General features: G+C 39.9%; 1 protein-coding gene across 8 annotated transcripts in view; it reads right to left on the bottom strand.

The window, feature by feature from the left end:
- LOC117951909 (cohesin subunit SA-1) overlaps nucleotides 1-11,320 on the bottom strand; it is a 20,102-nt gene extending 8,782 nt beyond the window's left edge. The window contains exons 1-20 of one of the 8 annotated variants that reach the window (XM_034883891.1): nucleotides 11,161-11,280; nucleotides 10,711-10,834; nucleotides 9,911-10,021; nucleotides 9,395-9,610; nucleotides 8,460-8,556; nucleotides 8,110-8,186; nucleotides 7,543-7,747; nucleotides 6,653-6,804; nucleotides 5,885-6,082; nucleotides 5,395-5,493; nucleotides 4,800-4,879; nucleotides 4,290-4,397; nucleotides 3,822-3,918; nucleotides 3,293-3,395; nucleotides 3,022-3,125; nucleotides 2,409-2,501; nucleotides 1,477-1,569; nucleotides 1,083-1,283; nucleotides 378-445; nucleotides 182-269 (exon numbers count right to left, since the gene is read on the bottom strand). In XM_034883891.1, the coding sequence (XP_034739782.1) occupies nucleotides 182-269; nucleotides 378-445; nucleotides 1,083-1,283; nucleotides 1,477-1,569; nucleotides 2,409-2,501; nucleotides 3,022-3,125; nucleotides 3,293-3,395; nucleotides 3,822-3,918; nucleotides 4,290-4,397; nucleotides 4,800-4,879; nucleotides 5,395-5,493; nucleotides 5,885-6,082; nucleotides 6,653-6,804; nucleotides 7,543-7,747; nucleotides 8,110-8,186; nucleotides 8,460-8,556; nucleotides 9,395-9,400 (1,869 nt within the window). In that variant the 5' untranslated portion in view covers nucleotides 9,401-9,610; nucleotides 9,911-10,021; nucleotides 10,711-10,834; nucleotides 11,161-11,280. The other 7 variants (XM_034883890.1, XM_034883888.1, XM_034883885.1 and 4 more) reach the window with 7 other exon arrangements.
- Between the last annotated feature and the right edge of the window lie 408 nt (nucleotides 11,321-11,728).

Below are 11,728 nucleotides of genomic sequence, written 5' to 3' on the forward strand. Positions count from 1 at the left end.
CCCCCCCCCCCCCCCCCCCCCCGCAAAAAATTCTGTAATTGTATGTGGGGCACTTTCAGAGATGGCTTGAAAATAAGTAAATAAAAAAAACACAAAAAGGTTTGAACCACCTTAAGTTTAGGCCTCTAGTATCACAATGGAACAAATATCATATATCAAAATGTTGGACTTTATGACCGACCTCCTTGTCGAGCTCTCTTGACTCCATCCTGCTTTTCAGAAGCTCTAGACAAGAGTCGAACAGCTTCCAGCCTGTAGGGTCCTTGGCGCTGAACAACAAACACACACAGCAAAGCAGACACACACCTCTGTGTAAGAAAACATCTGTACACTTTTACTGCCATGTGTATTATACAACATGTATTATACACACTTACCTGCTGAGGGCTGCAATTCTTTTTAAAGCAGTGGCTGCACTATATACGTCATCGTCATCTGCAGTACCCTAGGTACAAACACACACACACACACAAACCCTGATCTGTGTTTTTTCTTTTTTACTACAAAACATATAGACTAAAACACTAAAAATAAAAACATTTGATACATCTAGACAGTTGTGCTTTATAATCAAGTCTTTATCAGTTTTGTTTTCTTCCTTTTTTTAGTGTTCTGCAGCATAATCTTATGTTCATATAGTTTCATTATTAAAACACTTAAAAAACTTTACGTACTAGAATTATTAGGTTAGATTGATTACTTTTTAATTTAAAAGGAAACTTAAAAAACAATTACAACATACTATATTAACTGAACATCTCAGAATGAGTGGTTTGTGTTGCTAATGTAGGACAGATACATGCACTGGGACAACAGCTGCCACCACTATATGCGCCAGGTCATTAGGAACTCTTAGCTCAAACTAATGCAGCCTAATACAGAAGTCCTGCATAAATTGGAATTTGCAATAAATATTGTTCAGTTTAAAAAAAAACTGAACTGTGTTGCATTATACAGAGATGTGTTCCTATTATTTAGCCTATACTCACTCACATAAACAGGGTAAATAAAATTGTATATGCATGCATTTTATAACATGCCATATTTGCCTGTTTGCAATCTTCACTAACAAGCTCTCCCACCTGCAGCAGGTCACTTAAGTAGGTGCTAAAGCACTCGGTCAGGCCATCCAGTAGCTGGCTGAATGCCAGGTGTGCGCGGGAGGAGAAGGTGTAGGACTCGGAGCAAAGGGTGCTGGCCAGTTGGGCGCAAGCCTCTAGCACAGTGACCTCTGTGTGCTTCTCCACAATACCACATATTTGAGACAGCAGCAGGTCCAGATACTGACAAAGAGAGAGGAGAGTGATGGAGGACAGTTCAAAGCAGGACTGGTTAAAGAAGTAGAACTTGAGAGAAAAGTGGTTAAGGAGGAACTATTGGAGAGGGGTAGTGAGAAGGAACATGATGTCATTTCTGAAGAGATTTTAATCCTCTATTCAGGGTAATTGATTATCCTCTAATTTCCCCAACCCCTACCTTCTCCAGCCGCGGAGCGCTGTTGTACATCTCCAGGTTAAAGTAGAGGGGAGCTTTGAGAAGGAGGCTCACCTTCCCTGCATCTGCGGAGTACTGCAGGGCAGTGAGAGAAGAAGGAAATCACAGGCTCAGGATAAAAAAATGTGAAATGAAGATAAATAATATTGCATAGTTGTAATTTACCCTCATTCTCAATGTAATACATGGTAATACTGTATAACTCTTCAGAGTAGAGGTTAAGGTGGCAATGCTTCTGATGCTGACGCTCGCCGACAATTAAAATAATTGCTTAGCTGTTTTAACCCTCTGTGTACAAGATAATTTCAGTGTTATAAAGTATGTTAAAGTGGTCATATTATGCTAATTTTCAGGTTCATAATTATATTTACAAGTTATATCTGAGTAAGTTTACATTGTTTATATATATATATATATATATATATATATATATATATATACAAAATATATATATATACAAAATATATATATATTTTTGTTGTACTGCACATTGCTGCAGCTCCTCTTTTCGCCCTGTGTGTTAAGCTTTGTTTTAGCTACAGAGTGAGACATCTCACTTCTGTTCCATCTTTGTTGGGAGTCTCACATGCAAAGTAGCTAGGTAAGGGCTAGTAGCCAGTGAGAAGCAGAGTATGAGGACGTGCCACGCTAGCAGCTAGGCGAGCATTATAACGTGTGTTACAAAGTGACGCACGTTTGTCACAGAAGTAAAGGCTGAACTACAATAGAGCTAATTGGAGCAGTTCGTGAACAGTGTTTTCTGTTGGAGATGGTAAGTCCCTTTGGGTTGGACTTTGGGCAGTTTCACTTTGTAAATCTATAACATGAACAAAAAAGATATATAACACAATAAACTAAAGGGAAAAAGACAAAAAGCATAATATGATCACTGTAAGTGAACCATGGCTGTGTACCTTGGCCAGCAGCTGGGGCAGTAAGGGGATGAAGTGTGTGGTGATACGCCTCTTGTCTTGATCCTGGACCTTCTTATCCTTCATACCCAAGATCTAATCCCACAGGTACATTCAGTGAACATCACAGGCCAGCAGTTCAACCATGTGTGAGGACAAAAAGCTTATGAGAACGTGTGTTTCTCTATGTGACCACAGATGAGTAAATTACCAGCACTGCTTACAAAAATCCCCTTTTCACAACATTGTGAACATTTAAAGCTAACATATCCAACTTTCTGTCTTAAAAAAAGCGTTCAAGCTAATGCGCAACACTTAATGTGATAAGCTGTCCATGTTGAAATAGGATGAAACCCCAAGACAAAGGTTACCAATAAAAAATGTGTGAGAGCAGCCACAAATAGAGGAAAACTGATACATATACACATTTATCAGCCTGATGTGGTACATCTAATTTATTCCTGTTTAATGTCACTAAAAGGTGCATATTGTATCTTTTAAATCTATGACTTTTTATGATGGGTACATTTGAAGCAAAAACAAAGAATGACATTTCTCTCACCCCCCTGCTCCAATGTTGACATAAACAAATTACAGACATTTATTTTGTCACCACCTTCTTGCCCTGAGTTCTCCCAACAGGGGGGGTTGCCTGTGTTGCCTGTCTGATGGCACACATCATCAGCTCTATGAGAGCCCCCTCCTCCTCATACATCAGACCTAACAACACAGACGTACAGACAGATACTAAACTGAGTGGGTGATGGTTGAGGTGACTCAATGCAGGAGGATCGAGGGAGCAGCACAAGTTAAAAAAGCGGCATAAACAACTATGTGAGTTTTATGCAATGAAGCGGCTAAGACGCAAGTTGCACTTCGTTCCTCACCATCTTCCTGTAGCAATAATGCCGTCATAGTCTCCCATTCTCTCAGCTCAGATCTTGCCACATCCCAAAGACTATCCACCAGGTATGCCCCATGCTCATGGAACTGTCAAGAGAGCACACGAACTGCTTAGGATTAACTTTACTAAACCAAAGCTGCGCATTTCAGACTTGAGACTTGGACTCGTCTGCTGTGAGACTTAACTTGAGACTTGAATGCCTGAAGACTCGGCTTGAAAGAATCCCCAACAGGGTAATTTGATTATCGGACAGAAAACATCAGTGATACTTGAGTTTTTAAGAGGAATTGTTGTTTTTGCTGTAAGAATTGTCTTGTGGCTAGTGTATTATTTTATAGGGAACACAATATAAACATGATTTGAACAGTATATATATATATATACACATATATAAGTGTGTGTGTGTATACATATAATTTGCCATGGATAGTCTACTTGTAATCATGAAACATAGTTGCAATGGTTGGAATAGAGGGGAAACAGGGACAGAAAGGGACAGAAAGGGACACTACCTCACTCTGGATGTAGAAGGAGATGAGGATTTGAAAAAAGGCTGCATTTTCACTTTTATCATTCTTCTGGTTGTCACTGGCAATCACACTTTTCAGCCTGACATACACACATAAAGAACACATTTCAGATTACCTCAACCAAAAATAAAGAATTGGCATGGAAAGGTTGCACGATGATTTAAGTCAGATGTCACATTTGTGTAGCAATAAAATGCTCCAATATACAGGGAAGTACATGCGGAATGTAATTTACACTGCTTGTTTAAGTGCAAACCATTATTCATGCAGGCTTTGGTGTCAATTAAGTTCATAACTTTTTTTAATGTTTTAAAGGAATCAATAAACAAACTAATTGAAACATATTTGTTGAATACGGAATAAGCCACACATACAGAGGTGTACCTTAACGACAACTCTATCACTATCACTTAGTCTGACACGGTTCAGAAAGGAAGGATGAAAATGTACTTGTTAAAGAGGAAGATGCCGGCTGCAGAGGCCAGGCCTCTGTTTAGAGCGTAAACCAGGGGATAGATGTGGCCACACTCCTCTTCTTTCAGACCTTCCTCCGTCCTCCTGCATTTGATAACACATAAAAACAGTTACAGGCCATTCTTTAGAGTGTTATCACAGTTATGAGTAACCTTTACACTTCTATTGTTGAGAAAGATTTATTTGTGAACAATGCAAAAATTTGCAATGTTTTGTTATTTTTTTTAACTTTCTTTAGCTAAGTGTGTGTCACCTTTGCAGTTACTCATTCAGAACTGCATTCACAGGCCTAGCATTATTAGAAATGCTCTAAACTGCATTTCATTCAAACTTTTCTGTAATAAAGCTTGACGCAAAAAATAGAAAAGGCACAATAAATTATTGTATAAAAAGTATGTTATACTTGGTATGTTTTGATCTACTAAATTGAAATTCCTGTGTTGATAGCTGCAGAGAGAAACCACCAGAGACAAAGAAACCCCTCACTGTTGGATCAGCAGCAACAGATTGACCACTTCCACTGCCACCTCTGGGTCTTTGTCCAGCGCCATGCTGAGCATCCTCTCCTAAAAACACACACAAACACATTTAGAAGTGCAGACACAGACAAATGAACAATCCTGCCAGCAGACAAAACAGCTATAAAAATACATGAATGTACCCACAGACATACACGCGCGCACACACACGCACACAGATTAGGCACTAAGCCATGGCATGAAAACCATTTATCTGCAGCAGCACATGTGGCTTAGGAGGGGTTTTATGTGTTTGAGATGAGCTTAATAACCATCAGTAATTGGCAGCAATTAACGAACCCAGACACACGCCCAGACAAAGGATGAAACCATCACAACAAACAGAAACGGTGAAAAAAAAAAAAAAACTAAAAAAGGCAAAGAAATGGGAGGGGGCACAATATACTGTGAAGAGAAACATAGGCAGGCAACAAAATAGAGACAGTACAGTAAGCTGAAACGATTAAAGGGAGATGCAGAAGCAGACAGACAGACACAAGGGAAAAAGAAGGAGAAACGAGGCATTAACTGAGGTGTGAGTCCAATCCAGAGGGATGTCTCACTTTAAATCTGCTGGTGAAAAGCTCCAGGCGGCCAATGAATTCCTTCTCCTGGTACAGACCCTGCAGGGCACGGACACACTGCAGACGCACTGGACTTTGCTGAAAGAAAGAAGAGAGTGCAGTAACACACACTCTATAACCTACATACAGACTGATGCACAAGTCTGCTCAAAGTGGACATTTCTCTTTGTTTAAGTGTGTGTATGTGTTCCTTCTTGTGTCTGTGTGCCTATATTCTACCATAGCATCTGGTGTGAAAGGCTGTCAAAGACAAATATAAATGAAAAAGCTACTTAATTTGGACAACCCAATTCCCAATACACTGCGGTCCTTGTCATTTTTAACTCCACTGCCGGCCTGCGGAGGGCTGCAGACAGACAGCTGCTACATCTGTGACACGTTTTTGGCCAGTGGTGAGGGAAACAGCAAAATAAAGAAATAACATCACAATAACACTTGACTCTGTCTAGTTCTGTGTATATGTGTTTACCTTGTCATGCAGGGTCCACCCCAGGTATTTAAGACACCCATCATTCAGGAAGTCTTCAGGGTCTGTTTTCAGCCACATGCCCAACTCCTGAATACAGGCAGCCCGGATCTCAGGCAACCGGTCACGGTAACGGTGCACAAACACACCACGGAACGTGGCATTCATCATGGAGGATATCTCCTCCCTGTTCTCCCGCAACTATAACATACATATGCATCACTAAGACTTTGAGCACTAGTTATCTGGAATCCTGTCTCTTTCCTATCTGTGGTTCTGCTGGGGCAATCATCTTTTATTGCTTTGAGGACCAGCAGACAAACAATTCACACAGCTAAAAATGTTCCTCATATTACATTTTTCCAGGTTTAATAGCAACTAAGGATTACATTTCACCATTTCTACATCTACCTGAATTCATTCTAGCGATCCACAATTAGTAAGAGAAGTAGACATAATATTTTTATTGTCACAGCTGATTTCATCATGAGACAAAAAACGACTGAATTTAAAACCAGACTGCTAATTAACAACCGGTGCCTAACAAGTAAGAAAAATGGTGTATTGCCATCAAAGACCTACTGACATGCAAAACATGTCTTTGCATTAAGAATACACTGGCCCTTGGTATTGTCCATTGTATTTTTTTCCCATGAATAAAAAACCCTGCAAATATTTCTTACTGTATAAACCCAATGTGGGAGGACTGCTTTCATGACCTGCATATTTTGTCTATGAAAATAGCTGTACTCATGCCAGTGTTTGTGTTACCTCGCTGATGGTGGCCCGCAGCTCCTCCAGTCTGTCAGGGGCTCTGTCTTGCTCCTTCTTGCTGTTCTCCATGTCATATTGCCGCTGGGTGGTCTGCAGCTGAACCGACACTATCACAGCTACCTCCACCAGCCCAGTCATTAACTTCATGGCTGAAAGGGAAAAACGTACAGGTTTACAAGGATAGACAGTACTGAAAGACCAACATATACCCTTGGGTCAATCTGATGGGGATTGACAGGTGATGTTTCCCACTTTGTTGGAAAAAGAAAAATACAAAATAAATCCTTCAAAATCCATCCCAACTGTTATTTTGCCAAATGTCACTAAAACTGTTATTCATTTTTTTTAATCTGATTTTACAGTCGCAATGGAGAAGAATGCTGCACCATAATAAGCACAGTCAGTCTACATTTTCCTAACAGCATTTGTCCAATAATTAAAAGTTACATCACATTAACTTAACTGAGGAGTCCCTTTGTCCTTTTTAATTACTTACAGTATACAAAAGTAAACCCTTAGGGGATAAGAAATATAGGGGAGAAGAAATAACATGGATGAGGTTTCAAAGGGAAACAATGACGAACAATAGAAGCCTATAATAAAAGCTATACAGGAGTACAATCTGAAACACAAAAGAACTTCTCAAGCAACTAAAACAGATGTCAGCTGAATAAAGCAGTTTGTTCTTCCTCCCAGAAACGCAGGAGAAAAAAAACCTCCGGTATAAAAGCGTGGAGTGCAGGTTTTTAACCCTGTCAAAACCTAAAGCAAATAATGCAATTACCACCAATCGAAAAGTGTAGCCTTAATACTATAATTAAAGCTCCCTTGTGAAATCGGTGGAAATACTAATATTGTATGCCCCTGTATTGTACCGATGTGCTTACCAAGCAGGGTACTAGTGTGTCTGAAGGCTCTGACTTGGGAGTCAGACATGCCGGTGAGCAGAGCCAACAGGGAGGGGAAGAGGTACTCATCAAAAACAAGGCTATTCCGACAGGAGCTCACCAGAACCCGAATAAACTCGCACAGGCTGGCTTTGAATCGCTTCAGCTGGGGGCCTGGGGTGCATAGAGGGTAGTTCACTGAATCCTGTAGGATGACAGGAGAGAAAAGAAATGGGAGGAAAAATCTTTCACTGTGCTTAGCATCAAGTTTTTTGAGGCAGAAGTGGTTGCTGTGCTAATGACAATTACATCAGTGGAAAACCCATTAACCCATTAATGTGCTCATTTATCAACATTAGATTTTAATTAGTTTGTTCCACCATGCTGTACTCCATCCTTCAGATCATAATCTCCAAGGATATGGAGGCTGTTTAAATTTTGCAGCAAACTCAAACAAGATTATTAGAAGAATGGGTGACAAAGAATATAAATTAAATTTAAACTATTTAAATTAAATTTAAACTCTTATTTTTAGGATCTATTAAACAAATCTTAACTATGTCTCACCTCATTGAACTCTTTGGTGAGCGTGCTGATGATCTCGGCATTCTGCATGTTGTCCAACATCTCTCTGCTAACCACACCTGGACAAAAAATGAAACGCAATGTCCCACATTAGGAATGAAAGTGAAATAAACACCTGGATTTCTTTTAATTTCCACTCCACTCTCACATACTATTGATATATTGTGTTGTCAATTGACAGAGATTCAACCCAGCACCTAGACATTGCATCGTTACTATACTGGGAGATCAATAGATGACTGCTGATCATTGCCTGAGCTGTAATTGGAAAGATAATCTCTTGAACTTTGACTCCCACCCCCCATCTTGTGGGCTCCCTCTTGACCTCTGACCTTTGCATCCGCAGGACTGAACAATGAAGTTGATGAGCACCAGCAGCCCCGCCTCTCGGCTTTGCTTGTAGTTGTCCAGCCACTCGTCCACCACCGTCTTAAGATTGACAGGGAGATAGCAGCCAATGAGAACGCTGGACTAAGATCAAAGGGTTGATGGATATAAATAAAATAAAAAATATTAATTTAATAACATTATGGATTTCATCTTTCATCTTTCTTCCTACCATTGGCCTTTTGTGTTCTTCTAAGAAACATATATGCGTCTGTATGCCCCACCGTCTCCCCCATTTAAATTTTTACCCATTTCAAATTCCAGTTTTATTCACCATGTCGTTAGCATAATCATTTTTGGCAACCATGGCACCATCACACATAAATAGGCAATACTTTAGAACATCTGTTCTGTTAATAATCATAGTGTAGCATATGTAAAGTGTAACAAATTGGAAATATAGGAGAATAATTAGAACAGAGAAGCCTTTGCATAACAGACTTAAATGTTTGCTGTATAAAAGTAGGCCTTTACCCGCAATCACCATCTGTATTCTGCTGCTGCTCTACACTGTAGTGACAGACTCTTTTTATTACTGCCCACCACACTTTTTAGCCTTTCTTTTGTCATGCGATTCTTTTTTGTAGTCTTTAACCAGAACAGACTGGGCACAGCACCACAATGGTTGGGATGGACACATGCTGTCAATCATTGCCTACTACACAACCCAGTGAAAACACTTCTTCCTCTGCGTATCAAAGCCAGTTCTGTAGGGTCAAATCAGTCAGCCACTGACAGTAGATGATAATCTCTCTCATTGTTGCTCTTAGAGCCTTGTTTCTCTTCTCATTACACATGCCTCCTTCAGCACCGCCCTTGCTTCATGTGTTCATCTCTACATCCCCTTCCCCCTTTGCTCTTCAGCTGGGGTTTTGCTCACCACCATGGCACTCTTTCCAGAGCAGACAGCGTCATAGATATCCTCTGCACTGATGCCCCTGTTTCCCTTGTTCACTCTGGTCGCAGGTCTAGCAGAGGCCTGTCTGGATCTGTTTAGGGAGTGCTGCTGCAGGGGGGAGTTTGGAGGCGTGGGGATGGGGCTGCTGCTGGGGCTGGATACCCTCAATGCAGCTTTACGCCTGGATCTCTTGGGTGGCTTGAGATGAAAGAGATGGGAGGGCAGCTCAGCAGGAGATTTAAGGTGAATTGATGTGCACAACTGAATTAGTGGTAGCCGTGGTAAGATAAGCAGCAGGTTACCACAGTATTGCAGTTATTACGACTCTTGTATCAGATCTTTCATAAGAAATAAAATATGATTGACAATAATGCAACTTGATTCAATATCATTTAAAAAAATAAACTCAGACAAGAGCACAGCCCTGGTCTGATCCATTGTGAACAGTCTAAATTGCATCTTACTGAAAGTGAACACTTTTAAGAGAGAATAATTTACCTGAAGTCCAGTCACTGGCTGTTTTCTTCGCTTTTTAGCTCTCGTTGTCGCCTCATAGTCACTGTCTGAATCTGAGAATTCATCCAATTCCTCAAGACTAACAGACAAAAACTGAATCAAAACAAATTCTTCGTTCAACAAACAAAGACTAACAAGACTTCAAAGCCACTAGGCAGGTATCATGATAAAAATGCTGATGAATTGAGCATACAAGTTATTAATTAGTATCCCTCAAGTTCTTGTAGCATTCGGTTGTTGTGGCCAACAGTTAGAGAGGAAATCTCAGTGTCCCTTATATTGTTATTATTGTAGTTATTCCATTTGTCCTTTTCCATTCAACCCTCCTGTTGTTTCAGCACTTTTTCTTAAATCTTTGCCAACTAGTTTCAGCTTTTACAGATGCACACATGCTGCTAATGCAGAGCAAGTAAACAGTGCAAAACGTAAGATTATTAAGGCCAATCTCAAAAAGCCATTTGGGTTTAATGTAGTTTTAGTTTGAATTCAGACTGAGATATTCAGATACAGTTTTCTTTGTTAATCAGTGCGTTATCTCAGACATCTCTTTATTCAATTTTGAAGGATGGCAAATAGTTTCTGTTCTGTTTGGTTAACTTGTGTGCCTTTTAAGTCAGTAAAATATGTATGTCAGACGAATGCTCCATACCAAAATACGTTCAACAACTTTACAAGTTTTACTTTGACTTTGTGACAAGAGTCTTAAAATAATTGAATTGAGAATTAATACTAAGTAATAACAAATATAAAGTAAAACGTTAGCTAAGCTTGGCTAACTTTACCTGTCCAACAGCGAGTCTCCACTTGCCATTTTCAGTGAAAGAGGCTACACAGATTGTGAACTGGTTTTGAAATGCAGGTTAGCTGGTCTTTGCTAACACTTTTTTCAGCGGTAATACCAAGCTTCTGTGTGGGAAAGGAGCCAAAATTAGCTAATTTGCATTCATATTATTAATTTACAGTATCTCAAACCTACAGTATCGAACTTGCAACCATAATTCTATACTAAACTACTTTTTTATATGTGTCGGCCAAAAGACACATTATAAACAAACTATAGAAACCGCTGCCGAGGAGTAAAGTTACGTTATGTTCGATCATGGCTAACGTCCCTTCAAAACGTTAGCTTAGCTAAACATTAGCTAGCTAACTTAGCTAGCTGGTAGCCAGCTATCAACTACAGCGGAAATTAATCAATAATCATTACAAGCAAACTAATTGAATCAATGTACCGCCTGATAATATAGCTAATAACCGATCAGTATGTTGCTTTCTGTCGCGATTTCTTCTGTCTTCATGAACTGATGATGAGCGTCAAGGGCGCGCAAAAGTACGCAAAGTTATGCCGGATGCAGATTGGCCGGTGCTTACTCAAATCATCAACGATTGGTCTTTCCAGTGGGTCACTTGATGATCATTGGTCAATCAGAACAAGTAGTTCTGCTTAGTAAATTAAACAGAAAATGACACAAAAAAACACAGGAAATTTAAAAGACAAAATGAGTTCAAGTTATGAATTTTACTACTGCTGACTTGTAATAGTACACCATTATGGATATTTGAGCTTATATATTTACTGTCACGTATTGATTGTATCTGTCTGTCTGTCTGTCTGTCTAGTTTTTAGGACCCTGAGCTGGTTGTCTCAGCTGCTCCCCGCCCCGCCACCGCAGGCTCTTCACCCTTCTCTCCCCTGTTGGTCCTCCTCTGCACGGTCCATTGTTCTGTGTATGGTCACAGTCAATTTAGCTAGGGTGAAACGCGCAACTTCTGGTCCTGACCTTAAAAATAAAATAAAAT

Source organism: Etheostoma cragini, chromosome 10, assembly GCF_013103735.1.
Source record: "Etheostoma cragini isolate CJK2018 chromosome 10, CSU_Ecrag_1.0, whole genome shotgun sequence".
NCBI classification, from domain to species: Eukaryota; Metazoa; Chordata; class Actinopteri; order Perciformes; family Percidae; genus Etheostoma; species Etheostoma cragini.